The sequence below is a fragment of the Sarcophilus harrisii genome, chromosome 2 (assembly GCF_902635505.1).
Source record: "Sarcophilus harrisii chromosome 2, mSarHar1.11, whole genome shotgun sequence".
Taxonomy (NCBI): domain Eukaryota; kingdom Metazoa; phylum Chordata; class Mammalia; order Dasyuromorphia; family Dasyuridae; genus Sarcophilus; species Sarcophilus harrisii.
The window spans coordinates 168636084-168659519 of record NC_045427.1 but is presented as its reverse complement, the minus strand read 5'-3'; the positions used below and the strand labels follow the sequence as shown (position 1 = coordinate 168659519).

The 23436-nt window shown below is 36.1% G+C and overlaps 1 protein-coding gene across 3 annotated transcripts in view; it reads right to left on the bottom strand.

The window, feature by feature from the left end:
* Positions 1–17228, bottom strand: part of FDFT1 (farnesyl-diphosphate farnesyltransferase 1) — a 38327-nt gene extending 21099 nt beyond the window's left edge. For 2 of the 3 annotated variants that reach the window (XM_031951133.1, XM_031951134.1), the window contains exons 1-3: positions 17001–17228; positions 8700–8797; positions 3052–3235 (exon numbers count right to left, since the gene is read on the bottom strand). In XM_031951133.1, the coding sequence (XP_031806993.1) occupies positions 3052–3235; positions 8700–8797; positions 17001–17099 (381 nt within the window). In that variant the 5' untranslated portion in view covers positions 17100–17228. Of the gene's footprint in view, positions 1–3051; positions 3236–8699; positions 9260–17000 lie in introns of those variants that run through there. The other variant, XM_003757925.4, reaches the window with a different exon arrangement.
* Positions 17229–23436: the final 6208 nt, after the last annotated feature.

Here is a 23436-nt window from a genome sequence, read left to right as displayed (position 1 = left end):
CAATCAATTAGAAAGACCCAATTGAAGTTAGACGATAAACTTTTATTGTCCATAGTTGACTCTGTTGTGTAACTTCCTTAAGCTTAATTCAAAAGCATGACAGCAGAGCCAAGAGGAACCGCAAGTGGAAGTAATTCTGGACTACAGTATGGCAAGCAATGAGTGGCAACAGGACAAGGAGAGAAATTCAAAGTAGAGGGCAGTAGAAGGCTGAATTGATTAGCTATAATAGGAAAAGACAAAGCAGGAATCAAAGCTTGAGAAAATACTGAGAAATGGAGATAACAGAGGTTCTGATGAGGGAAAAAACCAGGTTTAGAAAGGATGAGACCTAAGGAAGGGATGGAATGATAAAAGCAGTTTTTAATCAAGTATGAAGAGCACTCGTGGGTTTCAGGGTATGACCATCTCTACAGTAGAGGACTCATTGGATTTGAGAAAACTAAGAAACAGGAAGGTTGAAATTTGTTGAAGTCCCCTACTATAAAGAGCAGAAATTGGGAAAAAAAGGGAAGTGAATGATCCAAAGCTGAACTCCTTGAGGAGAATAGGAGAATGACCTAAAGACCAGGAAACAATAGCCATTATGATGTACAACAGGTGAAAAGCATTATCAATGACTTTCAAATCCAGAACTCGTTCCCCTATATTATGTATCACAAAGGTTGCTTTTCTGTAAATACATCATTCCCTTTCTAGATTACAAAATCTTTAAGGGTCAGGGATGCCATCTCACATACCATCTCACCACTGAAACTTATTTATTGAATTAAATGAGATTCAATTTTACAAAGAGCTGTAGGGTAGAGGGGAAAAATAGACAAGAGAATCACTGAACTTTACTTCAGATAAAATCCCAGTACATAATTCCTTATAAACTCCAGAATAAATAACTACTAAAAACATTTGCATTTTATAGGATGAACAAGTCACAAACTGCCTCTGAAGAGAGGGAATCACTTATTGCTGATCTCTTCAAGAGCACTTATATTAATCCTAAATTTTGCACTTAATTACATTCTTTCTTATGAGGTTTATGTTTCCTTTGCAGAGATAATATCTAAGAAATCTGAAAATATATTAAGGGCAGGAATTCTATTTTTTACTAATCCTAAATTACATGCAGTATTCAATAACGTTAATAAATATTTGAATTGAAGAAGGGTTTTTAATCCAGTAAGATATTTATTTTTCCTTAAGTTTCTTCTTCCTGGTTTCCAGTTCTATTTTATTTTGGCATATAGTTATTTCAGTGAGTAGTTTAAGGGTGCTAACATTATTTGAGAGTAACTGTGAGGTAATGAAAATTAATTGCTTCAAGAGTACAAAGCAAAGCAATGTAAAGATCTCTACTAAATAGCACTGCTGTCTTCCCTTCCTGCAGAACAAAAACAACAAAGATAAAAATTTATTTACATAAGGACTAATGAAAATACTGGTAAAAGGATAATCCTTTGTAAGGATCTTATAATTGATAAAAACAAAAAGTACTGTTCCTCTGGGCCATAATCAAAGAGACAATTTTCTAACATTTTATTTATCTGCAAAACTATCTTAAAGAATCTTGTATAATCAGGATGCTGCAAACTTCAAATATACTTTATCCCACAACTGGAAAGGCTAGTAAATGTCATTCTAAGAAACTGATTCTAAGATGTTGCTATTATATTCATTTGTTTAAAAGGAAAAAGTTTTGGGGCAGCTAGGTAGTACAATGGATAGAGCACCAGCCCTGAGGACCTGAGTTCAAATCTGACCTCAGACAATATTTTCTAGCTGTGTGACCCTAGGCAAGTCACAAAACCAATTATGTCAGGGGAAAAAAAAGGGGAAATTCTCGACAGATGTGTGGAAAGATGGTCAGTGAGAAATGTTAATATAAAAAAAGAAAAAACATTAATAAAACTTCCAGAAAAAAATTAATGTCAATAAAAATTAACATCAAATTGATTAGCCAATATCATAAAGAAAACCAGTCTAAGAACTGGTTTGCAAATTTAGTGCTGTATGTATTGTGAAATCAATAAAAGAAATTCTTTCAAAGTCAGAGGAACCAGTTTATCTTCCATAATCTTTTCAAAAAGGATATGCATAAGTATATAACTAAAACAATACTTCTACATCTTAAATAATTATTATAGCACAATCAAAGAAAGGCTGTCATAATAAAGAATGGTGGCCTGCACAGAATCTAGGAAAAAGTAAAGATCCTTAAGAAAGAACTTCAATGTTTCTCTATCACTGCCTGGGAGAGAGGATTCTGTTACCAGGCAACCAGTAAGGGTTCTATAAACAGAATTATCTCTAGAGAGTAAAAATTCAAACCCTAAAGATGCAAACTATTCTTATGATTGTCAACTTTTGCTTGGTTTGTTTGTTTTTAATTTAGTTAGTGGAATGATGTAAGTGGAAGCCAAATTGTAAGAGATAAAAAAGAGAGGAGAGAGAAAGTGAAGGTTTTTATAACAGGGTATTAGAAAAAGATTTATATAAAAGTGCTGTTTAAAAAGTTTCTTTCTGTAGGAAAGATGAGGAGACAGAAATACATTCCAGGAATGGGGATAGCTTCTAACAAGCTGAAAAGCACCTCTATGGAAGAAATCAGACAAGAATCAAAGAGCATAAGAAATATCATCTTTATCACTAGAGGAAATGTCCATTATTGAAATAAAGATTCAAAGTTTAATTAATTTAATGTTGGTTATAAATATAATGAACATAGGAATGTGGTAGAATATCACTTTCCTCCTTGAATTTGAAAGAGATGGTCAAATCTTCTAATTAACTCAAACTGAAGATATTATGGAAACAAACAGATATATAAAGAGATAACAGAAGTAAATCTAGCGTTGCCCTAGTAAAACAAAAACATAACTTCTTTATTATTTTATAACGTATCTATTTTCTTCAAAAATTTCTCCCCAAATTCTTTTTTCTGTTACCAGATGCCTTTGGCAATACAGTGGAGTGATGGTTCATGCCTTTGGCAACTAACTAGCAACAACGAATCATCTGTCAAAAAATGAAGAATATTATTTTTAGATCTAATACCGTTGAAAAATCCTCTAAGACTTGCCGATCCTTTTGATTGCTTTCCATATACCTCCAATCTGGCTGGTAAAGGTAAGAGTGAAAATTTTGCAACAATGGGACCTTTTTTTCCATACTGATTGTCATGTCATCTTCCACAGTGTCCAGAGCTCGAAGGACCAGGTAAAATATGCACACAGCATTGCTGAAAAAAGGAGGAAGAAATATTTATGTCTTAAAGCATTGAGAACTAAATAAATAAATGCTAAGATATTTCACACATTACAAAATATTCCAATGACATGTCATATAATATTAACACTGTCATCTAAAATAATAAATTTATTCAAAATTCATCATTTTACTTTTATAAAATAATTCTGATGTATGCATGCAGTTTATTTAAAATAATTTCAAAGACAAAAGCAGACTAAGAGAAATTGTTGAGCGGCCAAAAAAAAAGAAAAATCCTTGTATCAAATATTTTTGAAGAAGCATAGAGAATTGATATAAATTCATTTAAGAGTAATTCCCCAATAAATAATCAAAGGTTATAAACAGTTTCCAAACAAAGAAATGTAAATCATTAATAAGAAAAATGCTATGATGTAACAAATGATGAGAACAACAAGCAAGATCAAAAGAAGCACAGAAAAGCCTTAAATGAATTAATACAAATTGAAGCAAACAGATCCAGGAAAACAATATATACATTGGTTACCAGAATGACAAACCTTGCAAATGGGGAAAAAAAACTATCACCAAAATTTTGAAAGATACATAATGTAAAATTATTAAAGAACAATGTTGGACTCAAAGAAGACATGTGAGAAGATACTTCTGCCCACTCTTTTTGCACAAATGGGCTGTCCACAGATATGGCCTGTGGATGTGTCAGATTTTTTTGACTGTGCAGATTTTTTTTTTCCTCTTTAAAAATAATTCTTTGATTCAAGAGATGGCTCTTAGGGAGAGAAGAGACACACAATGGAGAAATATAAGCAATATAGAAAAACAAAAGATAACAATAAAAATCTGAAAGTGGGATAGGAGGGAAAGATAGCAAATGAAACAACTCAAGATTTCATCTTACGTCCAACTAGGTAGAGATAATGAGAGACAAATTGTTAGTGTTGGAGAAGTAGAGGAAATATAAATATAATCATATTTTTGTTGGTAAAACTTTCAACTGTTCCATTCCTGGAGTATATTGTGAAATTGCTAAGAAAGTGACTAACTTCATTTAATAATAGCTAATAGCTAACACACAGCACTTCCTATGTACTTATTATGTGTAAGGTTCTGTGATATATGTATTTTATAAATATTAGTTCATTTGACCCTCACAACAATGCTGGAAGGTAAGTGCTATTATTATCCCCACTTGATAGTTGAGGAAACTGAGGTAAATATAGGGGGTTCCATATCTAGTAGGTGTCCGAGACTGGATCTGACATCTACTTAACTCCAGGTCCAGCATTCTGTCCACTGTAACACCTAGCTGCTTTCACATATTCTCTCTGACCTAGTAATTCTCTTCTTACTCTAAGGCAATTAAGAACGGAAAGAAAGGTCTCATATGTACCAAATATTCATTCAGCACTTTTTATGGCAGCAAAAAAAAACTGGAAACAAAGTGGATGCCAAAGAATGAGAAATGGCTGAATAGTATATAAATGCAATGGAATTATAGTGTGCTGTCAAGAAAGGAAGACTAAAGAATACAGGTAAATATAAGATGACTTTTATAAACTGATTTAAGAGCAAAGAAAGCTAAGTAAGAAAAAAATATATATAAATAAAACGCAATCTAAACATAAGTAATCACAAAAGAAACTGATCTCAAATCAAATTCTTGAACAATACAGAACTTGAGAATTTATAATGAATTGCATTTTTCTCTCCTCTTGATAGTAAGGTAGGGGCTACAGACACTGAGCAATTCATATATTGTCACAGGTCATATCTGTGTTGTTTTCTGTTTTAGCTTAACTTTAATTATTTCCACTTTGCAAGTTAATAAGAGGGTATTAAAATGACTTAGCCAGGGTTACATTGTTAGCACATGCCAAAGCTAAGATCTCTCCCAGGTCCCTCCCAATTCTAAACTTTTTTCTATCATACTATGCAATCCTCTGTAATGTATGTCAGATCTTCAGTACAAATTCTATATACTTATATATGGTGTAGCAGAAAGAGTGGAGAACCCAGAAGGCATAGACTACTATTTAGTTATAAAATCTTGAGCAAATTGTTTAACCTCTGTCTGAGCTTTAGTTTTTAAAAAGGGGGGCGGAGAATCTTACTCTACCTTATTCCTATAGTGGCTATATGAGGCTGAAATGAAATAATGTATGTAAATTATAAACACTAAATTCATCTCAAAAAACATTATTAAGGGCCTGGAGTAGAGACTTAACTTTGATAAGACAGTTTCCTGCCTTTGAAGACATTTACAGACTGGCAGGGAAAAAACAGCGCGCACACACACACGCACACGCACACACACACACATGCACACGCACACGCACACGCACACGCACACACACGATACCAGAAGTTTATAGAGGTGCTATGTGCTATATAAGGTCTGAGGGAAGTGAAGTTATTACCAACTGGGAAAATCTGGGAAGGCTTTGTGGAAGAGAAAAGCATGTGAATTGGGCTTTCTTTCAATTTTTCTTTTTTGTAGTTTAATATTTTAACATATTAAAAACTTACAAGAATAACTCAGGAGTCTGACATATTAAAAAAGCATGTACTTACATGTAAAACAACTCAGAAAAGTATAGTGAATGGATAGAATCTACTGTATGATAAAAATGCTTCAAACACCATTCAGTTACCACCAATAAGAAATTTACTTGTTTAAAAAAAATGCAAATGCAGGCATCATCCAGAAAAAAAATAACAGATTTATAATTGTTGTAAAGTTGAATTATATTCAAACTTTTAATGAAAATACTTTTGTTTTGCATTAGTGTTTTAATGTCTTTGCTTTTATATTCAGAATTTGCACAAAAATGAAAATGGAAAAAACTTATCAATACTTGATTTCTAACCTCTACTTTTTCCATTCAGAATCACATGCTTAGGTATGTGACTTCATGGAGAAAAAATATCAAATATTCAAAACTACCAAAAACATGAAGTTTTTTTCCCCCCACATTTTGAGAAGGAAATAAAGTTTCCACAAAGTGGAATTTAAATACATTTTCTACTTATAGGGCACTTCTACTTATAGCTGTCTTTTGGCATGACTATGACACCTTTGTTTGGGAAAGCACAAAGGCAGGTATCCACAAATAGACCAACCAGAGAAATTTCACTTGCCTCCTGCAAAGCACCAGTTGCTGCACTCTGAAAATGCAGATTTGTTTTGAAATCCCAAGCAATTTTCATGCTTTCAAATATGGATGAAATAGTTTATTAAGCTTAAGGTAAGAGGGCTTTTAATAATGCTTGATTTCACAGAATGCTACAGTTACCCAGAATATAGTGGCAAAGGTTCTTTACCCCTCAAGTAAAGGGAACACTCTAGTGAACAGCTGCTTTATCATCAGGACTTACCAACAGTTTGCTTGAAATGAATCATGTTCTTGAAATTTCTTTTTCATCCCTCCCCCCTCAGATCTTTTGGATTTTCAGCAAACAGGAAGAATTCCCCAAAGCAGAGGAAGATCATTTCAAGAATAATAAAAACTATGGCAAACAATTTATCAAGATGGATAAGTACTGGACTTCTAGAGGAGTGGCAGATAGTTTAATTTTACTGAAGTATAGAGAAAATTTTAACTATGTTCTACATAGTTTTACATATTACTATAATGTTACATAATTACATATTACATAATACTATAATGTACTATGAAATAAGGCTAGCTATGAAGAATATAGAAAAGCATGATAGTACTTGTATTAACACAAAGTGAAATAAACAGAACCAGTAAAACAATTTTTAAATGACTGAACAATGTAAATGGAAAGAACAGCAAAAAAATGTCAGTGGTTGAATTTTATAATCAGCAAGCATGTTCAGAAAAAGAGACAGGAAAATGGGGCATGTGCCTTCTTTGCAGAAGTGGGCATCATTGTGGGGATGGAAGCTGGATGGAATCTGCATATATTATCAAATTTAGCAAACTTCTACCTACCTACTCCTTCTTTTTTATTCTTTATTAAAAGAGATTTCTCTCTGGAGAATAGGAGATGGGTTATTACAGTAATGAGAGTGATATTTTAAAAAGATATATTAATTAATTTTTAAAAATTTAATTAAAATTAAAAAACAAGAGAAAAGGAAAGTAGATATATATTTGTACATGTGCATAAAACATTAAGTATATATATAAAATAAATATAAAAATAGGGGGAGGCCAGATTCAAAAGGCTATGGATGCCTGATAAAGGAGTAAACATTTTACTCAGTAGTTGAAGGGAGGCTTTGAGCAAAGGAGTAACAAAACTAAATTTATGCACAAAGAAAGTAAGTAATCTGGGAGATGTGAAAAGGAATGGTTGGAAAGGGAAAAAGAAGTCGGAATACCTTTTAGGAGATCATTGCATTATTCAAATGAATGATGAGGTATTAAAGAGATTCTTGAAGCACTTTCTGAATCAGGGATTCACGCTAGTGTTCAGGTTTGAAAAAATGGTAATCTATGTATGGTAGTTATGAATAACTTTCAATTAAACAAACTATTAATTTAGAATATAAACTCCTTTAAAACAAGGGCTGTTTTCTTTTTCTTTTTGCAGCCTTGGTGTAGATAAGAATGCTCTACACATTGTACTCCAATTGACAAATGTCTGCCAAATTGAATTAACTTCTTAAGGGAAGAAATTTGCTAAGAATTTTCAAAACATACATATTAACTCAAATGAAAAGATCACCCTCCCTGAAAAATAAAAAAAGTAGGAAAGTCCTTCAACAGTGAACTTCCTTCTTGAGTTTTGTTTGATTTACCATTCCATACATTCTATATATTAAGAATCAGATGACAGAGAAAGATTTCAAATTGAACAAAAGATAAATAAACTTTGGATACCACATAGTCAAGGTCATAAATGCTTCCTGGCTTAGCTCCCACCTTTTACATGCAACAAAGCCCTCTGATTGATCACCATGTGAAAACTGAAAGCCCACCTAAAGTTCTCTTTACAATTAATTGCACCTGTATCACTTTTTCTTACTGATGTGTACTATAACAGACTAACAGAATTATATTTAATTAAAAAGCAACACACATACACACAGACACACACACGGCTAGCATGCAAAACATTACAAATATTTTGCAGTTAAAAAAAATAAGGAATCTTAGTTTAAACATCCAGCATGTACATAGAGGCACTATCCCAAAAATTCAGGTACAGGAAAAAAGTTGCCACTGTCCTTTCAAAGTGACGTACTAGTCCCCTTTTCAAGCTTCGTTAAATGTCAAAGGACCTCAAAGGACATTCCCATCAAAAACGTAGAAATTTCAACGCTGGGAAGTTTATATGGATTGGAAAACAATCTAGACAAGACACACTGTGGAGGAATATTAGACTGCATTCAAGTCAACTCTTCACAACAACTTCAGCTCCATTTTAAATAAATCAGATGAGTCAACTATCATACAGGAAGTTCTCCTACCTAGAATGAGTGTGTAGCTGATAGTACTCACCGCAGCTCATTATCAAGTGCCTGGATCACTGCTGCAAAGCTGCGGCTGGTCTGGTTCAAGTACTTGTAACAAGTTTTCAGGCCGTCGCTGAGAGTGTCCTGTGGACAGAGAAGACAGGTGGAAGTAGAAGTGGAGGTAGAAGTTGAGGAGGCCCGGGGCTGTGAAAGTCGAGATACAATAGGGGGCCAATAACATATTCCTTCTCCTCTGCACCAATCTCTACTAGTCCAGGGGGAAAAGGCAGAGACACAGCAACGCTGAGAACTCCCGACACCTATCCCAGAAGCCCTGGGAGCTGCTGTGGGAGTCAGCCCCAGAGTGAGCTTGAAAAAGGCCCCAGCCTTAGTACAGCAGGCAGCAGCCATGGGAGGCGGGGTTCAGTACTGAAACAACCAGAAGTTCCTTTCCATGGCCCGAGGGACAAGAGCTACAGACTAGGAGTAGGGAGGTATTGACCTCCCAGCCCCAAAACAAACATGTACTCCTCAGTTTCAGCTAGATAAACAGCCAAAAGGCCCAGGGACACCTCCTTCCACTACATGCTCCGCCCCCACACATGGAATAACAAGTGCCCACTTCCTTAACCCCTTAAAACCCAAAGGACTTTGCATTCCTAGTTTCTTTTAACTTGGAACTTCAGCACTATTACCTTCTAATTAGAGATTGACAGATTTAGAGATAAATGGAATAGGAATTTTATGGTGCACCATATTCTCACCAAAAAACAAAACAAAAAAAATTGTTATTCTCAAAAAGTTCTGTATTTATTGAATAATTAAAATGTCTATACTCTCCCTTCTTTAAAGCCCAGGTATTACAGCTGCACCTGAATTTACTGGAAAGCTGGATATTCGTGTTATAGTACTTGGCTACCTTCTCTTTTGGACTACAATGTGGGCTGGTATTTTTAAGCTGAATTGAAACTCACTAGATTATTTATTCTTCCTAAAGAAATAAAGGGCAACCAGGTGGTACAGTGGACAGAGTATCAAGCCCAAAGTCAAGAATATTCATCTTCCTAAGCTCAAATCTGGTCTCAGACACTTACTAGCTGTGTAACCTTGGGCAAGTCACTTAACCCAATTTTACCTCAGTTTTCTGAGGGAAATAGCAAACCACTCCAGTATCTCTGCCAAGTAAAACCCAAATGATGTCACTAGGAAATGACCACGATTAAATAAAAACAAATACGGACAAATTGTACAAAGGGGTTAAAATATTTTCTACCAATTTTTCAGATGTAAATACAATGTATATGAGGGAGGGGCATCTGCTGAAAATTTCATACCAACTCCCTTAAGTGCTCAAACAAAGGGCTTTTATATTTGATTCTGGTGGTGATAGGAAACCAACAAATTTACTGAATAGGAGGGGAAGAAAAAGGGTGACTTGGTCAGACTTGTCCTTAAGAAAATTACTTTGGCAACTAAGTGAAAAATGGATTGGAGTAGAAAGATAATAAATGCAGGGAGACCATGAGAAAGCTATTTCAATAGTTTGGTGTAAGATAATGAAATAGTGAATAATGTAAGATGAAGAAAAAGTGATGACAATGTCTGAAGGGGGATGAAAAGAAGGATAAAATTGACAGACCTTGGCAACACATGGATACGGAATGTAAAAGGTAAAGTGATAAATCAAGAATAACAACAAGAATAACATTTCCAGGCTGAGTGACTGAGAAGGAATTGGTGCCTTCTAATTACAAAGTTATGAAAAAGAGAAGGTTTGAGAGAAAGATAATATGGATAGAGATATTCCTAACTGATAAAATGATCAAAGGATAGGAACAAGGAGTTTTCAAAGAAATCAAAATTTGTAAGAGACAAATAAAAATACTTCAAATCAAAATAATTAAAAATACAAATTAAATCAATTCTTAGATTTCAACTGATATATACTATGTTAGCAAAGATGATAAAAATGGAAAATGATAAATACTGGAGGAACCACAAAACAGATACATTTATGCATTGTTGGCAGAGCTGTGAAGTAGTATAACCTGTCTGGAAAAAAATTTGAAATTATGAGAGAAAAAAAATCATTAAACCATTTCTATTCTTTGACCCAGTGATCTCACTATTAAATATACACTCCAAGAAAAAACAATAATCAACCAATAGATAGAAGGCTACAATAACAAAACTACTGCTAACAGATACACTAAAAAAAAGTTAAGACTGAATAAATGCAAAACCACAGTAGGTCCTTAAGAATAAGCCATGATGATTGCAGCTAGAATTTACACAGTGATTTAATATTTACACAACACTTAACTTACTTAATAATCACACAAAGGTACTATTATTATAGATGAAACAGATCTGTATCTTCATTTTATAAAGATGGAGGATTTCTATGACCAAATACTGTATACATTGTCAGACAATATTTCTATATCAGAAAATAAAAAGAGCAAAATACTCCTATATTAAATCTCTGATAGTTTTACTGCTTAAAAATGTAGATAGTTCATTAAATACTTCTAAAAATTCTGCATGAAGAGAATATTTTAAATCTCTCCCCTCCCTCCCCCTTTTTTTTGTAGACAATACTTTATCAACTGCCATCAAGAGTTCCAGAAGAATATATCCACATAGAAAAAAAAATGAAGTGAAAAAGTAATGGGCATTGCCCAAATGAAATACCATTAGAAAGGAAACCAAAAAAGTACATTTATCTTTGGGCAGGCATCTTAGATGGACAATGAAGATTAAGTTCAGAACTGAACAAGATGAGAACAGGCTGGACTGAATTTGGAAATGCCTTGTTCTCAAGGATATTCAATATTCTCATGGTCACCAAAACTTTTCTAATTCTAAATGCCCCCAATAATGAACCACTGATTGAAAATCAAGAAACACCAAGAGTTTTAAAGAATCAAAATTATTGGTCATCTAGGCAATAGACAGAATCCAAAAAGCAGACAAAAGACTTCATTATGAGTAGAAAAGGAGGTCGTAAGTCTGGCCATTTAATGACAAAGATGGAGAAACAAACAATGTTGCATCTTCAGAATATTGTTCTTTATCCTTCAATTTGGAAAGGACCAATTACATCATGGAGTAATGTCTTGACTCATTCCAGAAATGGATTTAAATGAAGCAAAGTTGCAGTCTCACTATCTCTTCCAAAGTCATTGAAGTTTAATAGCAAGACCAAAGTCAAGATGGCTAGCAATGGCTGGAGATATAGTGGATGACCTTGGCACTTTTGATGCCTGACCAAACTCTATATGCTCCTGAATATTGACTTCTGAAGCCTTCATGGCTGTTGGAACAAATTGTTTTCATCTGTCCATTCCACTAGGAGAAGTCTTCACATGCTCGAGATAGACATCACTAACTCACTGACAAACATGAGTGTCCTTAGTTAGCCATAACCTGGTTTAACCTGTCTGCCAACATAAACTGAAGCCCCATATTACAGCTTCTTAGTCACAGGTGAGAGGTAAGTGAGGGGTGGACAATAGAAGTGGATGAGCAGCTAGCCTTGACTCCAGAAGTGCTTGTCCTCCCTGAAAATTTGTCAGAAAGCCTTGGTTGGCTAAAAGGAGGACCTAGACAATAATCACCAATGACAAGAAAGAGCAGAAGCACAAATGAAGGATATTCCATGAGAAAGCAGTTTGAGGAACAGCCTAGCTGTGGTCACTATTTAACACAGCAAGTGAAACTTTTCTTTTGGAGAAAAGCCCCTTTTGTAATAAAAGACTTCTTAAAAATCTGTTTTATTTATTTTTCGTTATGAATTTAAAATTTAAATACAATATCAAAAAAAGAAAAAAAAATGTCACATGCCCGTCCAAAGCAATACATTTTCATTTCAAAAAGCTTGTATAAATACTACACATTGTATTCAGAGCTGTTCATCTTTTCTTTGTTTTCTTGCAGGTTTTCTTTTGTTCTCTCCTGTACATTTTTATTTTATTTTTCTTTACCTCCTTCCCCAAGAATGCTACAATTAAATGTGGATATGTTTATACGGGCATATATACATATTTATAGTCATATACATTTAAATGCACATACATTCATAGATCTCTATGGCAAGACCATTAAGTATAGGTTTCTGACAGGTCATCTGATGGAAGCATCTATTCATTTACAAAGCAATATGAATTTCTCCCCCAAAAGGCTCTATTCTGGGCCTTTTTTTTCCTCTCTACTCTCTTGGTAGCACAATCAGCTCAAATTAGTTCAGTTACTATTTCTGTGAAGATTACTTTCAGATTTACATCTCTAACCCTAGTATATCTCTCCTGAGCTCCAGTCCCACATCAGTAATTGTCTACTGAACATTTCACACTAGAAATCTCACTGGCATCTCAAACTCAACATGTGAAAAACATAATTTATTATTCTCCTTATTTCTTCTAAGTTTTCAATTTCGGTTGAGGGTACCAACGTCGTTCTAGTCACTCAGAATTGCAACCTGAATCATTCTTGACTTTTTTGTTCATCCTATATGAGGGAAAAGCATTTTAAGGATCAGAAACAAAGCAGATAATATATATTTTGATAAACTTTCTTATTAATAACATAATTGCCTCAGTAATAGTGCTTATCCTGCAAGCTTCCTGACATATTCCTGTCTTGAGCACTACTCTCCAGAAGTAAGCATTTCTCAGATTCCTTGACAACATCCATTTTATGGCTTTAAACCCCTCAGTATCATTATTCCCAACTCCCACCTCATACCTCAAATTCAACATGTCCAAAGAAAACTCAATATCTTTTCTCTCAAGTCATACCCTGCTCTTCAACTGTCTTCCCTTCCACTCATACAGATTCACAATTTCTATGAAATCTCTATCCACTCTCTTGCTCACTCCACTTATCAAATCTGTTGTCAAATGTTTCTACTTTCACTTTTTTTCTGCTATGTCCTCTTTTCTTTACACACAAAGCTAATACCATGGTTCAAGCCTCATAACCTTTTGTTAAGACTATTGCAAAGACTTTCTAATTGATCTCTGCCTCAAGTCTTCCCTATTCCAAATAATTTTCTATTCAGCTGTCAAAGTAACTTTCCTTAAGTTTAGGTATGATCATGTCACATACACTTCAGGAGTGCCCAATTAACTACACCTCATTTGGTGTTTAAAGCTCTTCACAATTGTGAACAGATCCAACCATTCTGGAGAGCAATATGGAACTATGCTCAAAAAGTTATCAAACTGTGCATATCCTTTGATCCTGCAGTGTTACTACTGGGCTTATATCCCAAAAAGATCTTAAAGAAGGAAAAGGAACCTACATGTGCAAAAATGTTGTGGCAGCCCTTTTTGTAGTGTCGAGAAACTAGAAACTGAATGGCTGTCCATCAATTGGAGAATGGCTGAATAAGTTATGGTATATGAATGCTATGGAATATTATTGTTCTGTAAGAAACGACCAGTAGGTCTGGAGAGACTTATATGAATAAGTGAAATGAGTAGAACCAGAAGATCATTAAACATGACAACAATAAAATTATATGATGATCAGTTCTGAAGGTTGTCACTCTCTTCAACAATGATTCAAACCAGTTCCAATTGTTCAGCAATGAAAAGAGTCAGCTACACCCAGAGAGAGAACTATGGGAAAGGAGTGTGGACCACAACATAGCCTTTCCACTCTTTCTGTTATTGTTTGCTTGCATTTTTGTTTTATGTAATGGGCTGAAGTTTGAGTTGATGCACTTAGGTCCCAAGTACATGAGGCTAAATAGTAATTGGGCTATACTCTATTAATATACATGATTGGATAAAGAATGGTCCCTGCCCACTCTCTGTGCAAGTCCTGATGTGTTGTACAGGAAATGACGATTTTGGTGGGTGGAGGCAGAGAGAGGAACAGGAAGAGAAACTGGGAGAGATTGGGCCTGGGTCCATTCTCCTAGCTGCTGGTCGTGTGGCTGCGCGTCTAGCTAGCTTCTTGACTCAGCTGCACACATTGCTGCTGCCGATTCTCTTCTGCCTCCGATCCTTCTTCACTGATATAAAGACTGCCGATTTTCCCCTAAACTGAACTCCGGACTCCTGCTGATTTTAAAAATACACGGTCTTCACAGTTTTACTTCTCAGGGTTTTTTCTTTCTTTCTAGAATCGATTTTTCTTGTGCAGAAAGATAACTGTATAAATATGTATACATATATTGAATTTAACATGCACTTTAATATATTTAACATGTATTGGATTACCTGCCATCTGGGGAGGGGGTGGGGGGAAGGAGGGGAAAAGTTGGAACAGAAAGTTTTGCAAGGGTCAATGTTGAAAAATCACCCATGCATGTTTTGTAAAAAAAAAAAAAAGCTATAATAATAATTTTTTAAAAAGCTCTTCACAACTTAGCCCCTCCTTTTCCTATCTTCTTATATTCTGCTCCCCTCACATTCTACAATCTTGTAATATTGGCCTACTTGCAGTTCCTTGAACATTTCAACCCTATCTCAATGACTTGTTAGTTTATCCCTGTGCCTACATGCACTCACTCTGTACTTAAAACCTCCTCCTCTTAGGTCAGTGACTTAAGATTCATCCCAAGCTCTGTTTATTCTATGAGGTGCCCAGTTGCCAGTGTCATAGATGCTCTCCAGGATTAACTACTACATACTCTCCGTAGTTATCCTATATGTTGTTTTATACATGTGGTCTTTCCAATTAGCATGAAAGAATCTCAAAAAGAAGAGTTGTTTTTGTTTTTCCTTTTGTATTCCACTGTATAGCAGGTGCCTGATACACAGTAAGTGCTTAACATTTGACCAATTGCTTTCATCATATTCTCTGATTGGCAACTTCTTATAGCTTTGCCTAACACTTCAAATGCAAAGCAATTCCTCACAAATCCATAGCTTTTTACAAACAAGCCAGGGATTGATCCCACCTCCAAGTCTTTTCTCATGTTCTTAAGGGAATGTCCTTTGCCCTCCTCTCTGACAATCCTAATTTTGCCCAACTTTCAAGGTTTAAATCAGCTGGGTATTTCCTTCACTTATTATGACTCACTTGTCTTTACCAGGTTAATCTTACTATTTCTTATCTTGTAGAGTAAAAAGGCTGTTTCTGGTGAGCAACTCTCTCTTCCCTACTAGAAGATAATTCCTAAAGAACAAATGTCTCCCACCCCCCTCCCCATAATGCTAAACTTGTTCTAGACAGTCTTCTGTTAAAGTTCATTTGATTATGATACATTTTTCAAAAAGTTCTTGTAAAAACCTAAGCTAATATCTCCTGTTTCCAAGAGCAACTCTCTTGCCTTTCAAAAGGAAATTCTCTCAAATGCCCAGTACTGGACATGCTCGAATCTAATCTTTTATTTTAGAAAAGATAGGGAAACGGAGAAAAAGAGATTTCCTAAAACTGACACAGCTCACACAGCTGGTGACCAGTCCCCAATTCTTCTAATTCAGAGGAGATAAAATTCTGTTTTTATGTTCCAATACTAGGGCATGAGCCCTGAACCTGGTTGTTTAGAGGTGGAAGAGACCTAAGAAATTAACTGCCTATATGCTGACAATTATCTTTACATGAAATTGGGGGGAAATATATATATGTTTTTTAAAGAACATAAAATTTAAAGAGAAAAACTAACTGGCTAATATCATTTATTTTGCAGAGGAGAAAACCGTGACCCAGAGTTAATATTCAGGAGAGCCTGTATTGGAAACAAACAAACAAAAAAAAGGTCTTGACTTCAATTACAAGACTTTTTCCACCTTAAGTTTTTTCCATTTTATTTTCAGGATTTCATTTTTTTTCCATCAATATTGTAATTTTGTCTCTACTACTTTGACCCTGGGTCAGAACAGTGTACAGAGACCTTGTAGTCAGAAGCTGGCTTCAAAACTGAATGACCTCACCTGTAAAAAGAGGGCGGTTGACCTTGACTCTGAGGGTCCCTTAGTTGATTATACTAAATGATTCCTGAAAACCTTCTATGCTTATTGGTTCCCCTTTCGGTAAAAATGGGCTGGGATGGGAGTAAAATAATTTCCAAGCCCCCTGCAATCACGAAAGCTAGGGACCTTTTACAATCAGAATGTGCCCCAGAAATTCTGCTAGGCTCTAAGGGCGGCGGGGGGGAGGAAGGGAGGGGCGGCACAGAACCGGTCCTTCCTCAGCGAAGCGAGGGCGCACAATAAGCATCTTGGGAGGAGCGGCTATCAATGGAACATTCACCTGTTCCAGGCCGGGGCGGGCCTGACAACCCCCCCCGGAAGTGGGGGCTGCTCTGGGCTGGGGAAGAGGGAAAAAAGAGGGAGGCGGGCACTGGACCCGGGCTGCGGCCCACCCGGGCCTCGGGCGACGCCCCACTCACCTGGTCCAATTTGGGCATCATCTTCCTAGCTCCCCCCATCTTGAACCGCAGGAGATTGTAAAGCTCCTCCGGGTGCCCGAGCAGCTCCACGAACTCCATGTCGGGGCTGCAAGCGGGCTCCTTTTCCAGCTAGCCAGCCAGTCAGTCAACCTAGCAGCCGGCTTCCCTTCCCTTCCTTGGTTACCGCCGGCGCCGTGACAGACAGACCACTAAAACACCGAAGTCAAAGGGGCGGAGCCCCGAGGAAAGAGCCGCGGGCGGAGGAGGTTCGAAGCCGTTAGTCACGCCCCTTCTACCACCGCGCCACCAACCGGTGCTTGATGCTCAAGGTCCCGCCCCCTCCCGAGATCACCGGCTGGAATTATGCGTGCTCATTGGCCCCATACTACTCGCACCAGGAAGACGCTAGCCAATAAGCAAGCCGGACGAGCCTGGTGTGACGGACCTTTCTCCGAAGCCCATTGGGCCGCTGGCTTGGGCTTCCATACCCGACCACTGGGCTTCTACCTCTGAACTCGTTAGGCTAGGGAGAGGAGGATTTGAGCCTGAGGGTGGACTGTGGGTGGAATTGTACAATTGTCCTGGGTGCGATGGGGAATTCTACCTAAAGCTCCGCCCCGGGGCTCGAGCTAGTGGGCTGGTTCTAATTCCCCCACTACCCTCCCTGGTTTGAGTTCTTCCTTCTCTGGGGTCTGGGCTCCCACCCGCCAAGTATTCCTGCTCCTGTGGCCCGAGGAACTGGAGAGAGTTCCCATTTCCTAGTGTAGAGGGGTGACTTCCGACCCCTCCTCTCTCCCCGGAGTAAAGGCGGCCGGAGGCAGAGGAAGGGGAGAAAGAAGACTGGCCTGAGCAGTTTCGGGGAATGTCGGAACCTCTGAAAGCTAGAGTGGCCTTCCCCCGGCCTCGTTTCAGCACTGCCCACTATGTAATAAATAGCGTGAACAACCAGCATCACTCGGCTTCATCCCCAAGCTGCTCTGAATCAAACAGCATTAATAAGCCCTAGTTAGGGGTCAGAAACGGTGAGTTTTAGGTGTTGTGGAAAACAAGCCAAAAATGAAAACAGTCCCTACCCGCAAAAGCAATGTTATAAAGGACGCCATAGACATAGCAGTAGAGGCAGAATAGGTAAAAAAAAAAAAAAAGATATTTAAAAAAAAAACCCTACCTTTTGTTTCCATATATTCTAGATTAGGCCCTGTATCCCTTTTCTGGGATACAAATGCTTCTCTCTGAGAAGCATCTCTCGCATAAAATTATAAAGGGGGAAAAAGTTGGCTCCCTCCAAAAAAAATCTGAAAAAAAAAATCTAAAATTACATGCAATATTCCACACCCGTGCACTCTTCTCGTATAATGTGGAGTCAAGATTATTATTTGTACTTTCAAAACATTCATTTGTGATTGTTTTACGACGGTTCTTAAAACTTACATTCTTGTAGTTACTACATGTTATTTTCTTGGTTTTGCTTACTTCTCTGTGCATCAGTTCAGAGAGATCTTTCCATGCCGTCCCGTACTAATTACATACATAATTTCTTGTAGTATTGTAATATTCCACAGTAATATTCACAGTACCATAGTTTGTTTAGCCATCACTCAATCGATGGGCATCGTCTACCTTGTCTTAACTGCTTTGGTATGTTTCTTTGTTTTTGTTTTTTTTACGGAAATCCCAGCAGAGGACACTTCTTCAAAGCAGACAGCCAAGTGCTGTGAAATTTCTAATCTTAAAGTTCCCTAGTACACTGAAAAGTTGTGATTCGTCAAGTCATTTGGGATAGAAGGTAGGATTTGAATTTAGATCGTTTCTTACCCTAAAGACCGGTCCTCAAGTCACTTAAGTGCGTTTGTGTGTAATTCATTTACCTTCTCTATGTATGTATATATATGCAAATTTTGTATTACAAATGTATATATTTACATATTTTGTTCAAATTACATATAATTTGCATACAGATACAAATAGACAGAGAAAAGGTTTTAATTTTAGCCTTTACTATAGGGATAGGGAGAAAAGTATCATCTTGTAGCTAGAGGAGAAAGATCAGAAAAGGACAAACAAGATGTTTAAGTTTTGAAGGAAACTGATATACCTAAGAAGGGGAAGTTGAGAGGGAAGTGCATCGCAGGTATGGAGGCACAGCCTGTGCAAAAACAATGAGCTAGAATATCATTAGTGAAGAACAGCAAGGTCAGTTCGGCTGGATGAAAGAGTTTGTCAAGAGAAGTATATAAAGGGGCACTGTGCATACAAGTTTGTCTTTTTGTCTGCCACAACCTAGCTTTCATTGTACAATGTTAAGTTCATAGGAAATAGAAGTCCAAACACACCCATCTTTTTACAGCAATCAGCATTCCCAGAACATCTTGAGTACTAAGTAGAGCCTTATTATAAATTGGTTGTATAGGGTCCGTAGTTCTACATAGTTTATTATCTGTTTGCACAACAAATCAATGCAGCCAAGATTAGAAAGGAAGCTGAAACCTGGGGAAAATATTTGACAAGTTTCCCTGACAAAGACCTCATTTCTCAAATAGAATTGAGCCAAATTAATAAGAATAAAAGTCATTCCTCAATTGATAAATGCTTAAAAGATATGAACTGGCAGTTTTCAGATGAAATCAAAGATATATATATCACCTGAAAAAGTGCTTTATTGACTAGAGAAATGCAAATTAAAACCTCACATCTATCAGACTGGATAATAAGACCAAAAAAAAAAAAAAAAAAAAAGGAAAATGACAAAAGATTATAGAAGGTTTGGGGAAATTGGGATCTTAATACACTGTTGGTGAAGTTGCTAAGTAATTTCAACCATTCTGGAGAGTGATTTGGAATTATGGCCCAAAAAACTGCATAATCTTTGACCTAGCAATATTACTACTAGGTCTCTACTCCAAAATCTGTACAAAAATATTCATAGCAGCTCTTTTTATGGTGGCAAAGAATTGAAATTGAGGATATGTCCATCAATTGGGGAATGGTTGAACAAGTTGTGGTATATGATTGTGATGGAATGAATATTAAGTATTGATAAGCAGGATGTTTTCAGAAAAACCTGGGAATGATTACTTTGAGCTGATGTAAAGTGCAGTAAGCAGAACCAAGAGAACATCATACTACTAACAGCAATATTATGATAACCTACTGTGAAAGACTTAGCAATTCTTAGCAATACGATGATCTAAGACAATTCCAAGGGACTTACTATAAAAAATGCTATACCAGAGGAAGATCTGATGGAGTATGAATAAAGCCAGAAGCATACAATTTAAAAACTAACATTTTTGGGTTTTTTGGTCTGTGTTTTCTATGACAACATGACAAATACGGAAACATTTTGTATGACTACACAAGTACAACCTACATCAATTTGCTTGCCTTTCATGGAGGGAAGAGAGAAAGGAGGGAATATGGAACTCAACATTTAAAGAGAAGTTGAAATTTCTGTTTACATGTAATTGAGAAAAAAATAAAATGCAAATTTTATGTAAAAAAAAAAATTGGGTTTAATCCAGATGATTTTAAGATCCATTTCAGCTCTAGATCTGATACTTGTCTCCTCACCCAGTTTTCTATACCACCATGAACCTCCTTTGAAAGTGCATACGGTACTGACATGTTTAAATGATTTGCCAAGGGCCATAATGCCAATTTATGTCAGGGACTGGCTACCCTTGAACTTGGGTCTTCCTTCCTCTGAGGCCAGATCTATTGGGTCACACTGCCTTTTTTTTTTTTTAAACTTTGGAGAATGATTTGAAAGAAAAACATATTCTTTGGATGGGGTGAGATAAGTATTTATATATCATCTACCAGGTACTAAGCACTTTACAAATGTGATCTCATTTGATCATCACAATCCTGCCAAGATATATTACCATCATTCACATTTTATAGCTGAGGAAACTAAAACATGAATATTCAGGGTCACTCAGCCAGTGTCTGAAATTGGATTTTTAACTCAGGTTTTCTTGACTTCAGACCTATGTCACCTATGATTATCAAATTATAAGGAACTCTCTCCAAAAAAAGGTATGGGGCAAAAAAATAATGCCACCTCACATTAGCAAAACATCTTGTACTTTTGATTGCTCCACTGTCATTTCATTCTCATACCTAGAGAAAGAAGGAAGTAGATTGATTAGGAGTATGTTACTTCCCATGATGACAAACAGCAATACATAGACTTAAGCACCATAAGAAATGATGCACAATAAAGGAAAACTGTGACCAACATAAACACTGATAAGTATGCCAATAATTTAGTAATAATTAGTAATAAAAACCCCAAAATTACAAAGTCCAGAAAAATATGTAGAGCCATGTTACTTACCTTATTGTATACCTAAAAAGTTTATTTTAATGAATGTATTGTCTTCCCCATTAGAACATGTGCTCTTTATAAGCAAGAATGTCTTTCTTTTTGTATGCCCAGTTCTTAGTTAATAAGTGCTCTTTCTTTCATTTCTTTAATATATTTAAATATTTCTGCTAATTACTAATCTTTTCTCAATATTTTATTTTCATTATGATTAGTTTTTAACATTTATTTTTGTACGATTGTGAATTCCAAATTTTTTTCCCTCCTTCCATTACTCTCCTCTGCCAAAATAGCAAGCAATCTGTTTCTGCCATACTATTTTTCAGTTTTCCCAGCAATTTTTGTCAAATATTGAATTGTTATCCCTGAGGAATCTTTGGGTTTCTCAAACAGTAGATTACTATAGTCATTGCCTATTATGTCTTATGTACCTAACCCCATTCCACTGATCCACCACTTTATTTCTTAGTCATTAGCAAATGGTTTTGATGACTGCTACTTTATAATACACTTTTAAATCTGATATGGCTAGGGCATTGGCTAATCCTAAGGAATTTGAAGAACTTGGGAGTAACAACTGTTTTAAGAAATGCTGGCAAAATCTTTTTCACAAGTTTGATGGATCACATATCATCTACCCCAAACTCCTAAAAATGAAAGCCAATGATAATCCAATATATACTCAGTAATTCAGCAAATTTATTTGGAACTTGTCAAAATGTTTCCTGGAGTACACTATATCCATTTGAATTCATAACAGCATATACCCTGAATTCACCAAGTTTTTATTGATTGAAAGATACTTTTAGACTTGCAAAAGAGGTACACACAAGTCCAATTTAAAGTGTTTTAAGCATATTGCACAAAAAAGGATAACAAATGACCTTTAAAGTGCAGTATAAAGGACTTGGGTTAATCACAAGTTCATGATTAAAGACTAGTGGAAAGGCACTGTGGTCTAGTGGAAGAAATATTGGAAAAATTCAACCATTTAGTGGTTGATAAAGGCACTTAAAAGTTTATCTATAAAAATAAATATACTATAACTACCTAATAATACGGTTGTGAAGAAACTAGTTTTTGAAGGAATCTATCTCTCCATTTATATGATCTTTATTATTTACATATGTATTTGTGTGTATGTATATATATGTATGTATTCATTCTTAGCTAAAATTGTCACACTGGAAATGTGAACAACAAAACCAGAAACTGGTCCCATATCTGTAGGATATAGTCTAAAAAGAATAGTAAACAGTCTGACAGAGTAACCAGCAAAGTAGGCATAGTCAGTGAATAAAGCACTGCTTATTAATGTCAAACTGTGCAAATTATTGGGAATATGAATAAAAGGAAAAAAGTGCTCCTTACATTGTAATGAAGGAAAACAACACATTAAAAAGGAAATTCAAAATGTGGAGGGAGAAAAGGCGGGAACATAGTAGAAAAAGGAACAGTCAAGAATATAGACTAAAGAGGAATGAAATTTCCAAGAGGAAATTGAATAAAAGAAAAGGCAAAAATTGTCTTCACTCAAAAAAGCTTATTCTAATGGGGGGAAATTTATACATAAGGTACACACAAGATACATATAGGAGTGGATGGAAGGTAGACTCAGAAGGGAGGATACACTAGCAGCTGGGGAGACCAGGAAAGGCCAACTGCTGAAGTTGGTACTTAGGCAAGTCTTGAAGTCAGGGAAATTAAAATCATGATGAAAGAGACAGAACACTCCAAGCCTTAGAAACAGAGTACCAATGCATAAAAATGAGTTAATAAAAGGGTGACGTTTAAGGAACAAGTAGGCTGATACAATCAGACTATAGAGTTGGTGGAAGGTATAAAATCTAATTAGTCAGCAATGGTTTCTAGAAAGAGGCAGAGTTAAAAAGGGCTTTAAATGCTAACCAGACTTCTTTGATGCTGATAATAAAAGGAATCCTTGGAGCTCAGTGAGAGGAAAGGGAAAAGGTCAGACTCACAACTGAGGAAAAAAATAATTTTGGAAACTGAGGGGGAAGATGGATTGTAGTGGGTGGAAAGTGGTTAAAAAGCTATTGTAATAGTCTTGATGAGAAGGCAGCCTGAACTAGAGTTCACAGACTATTC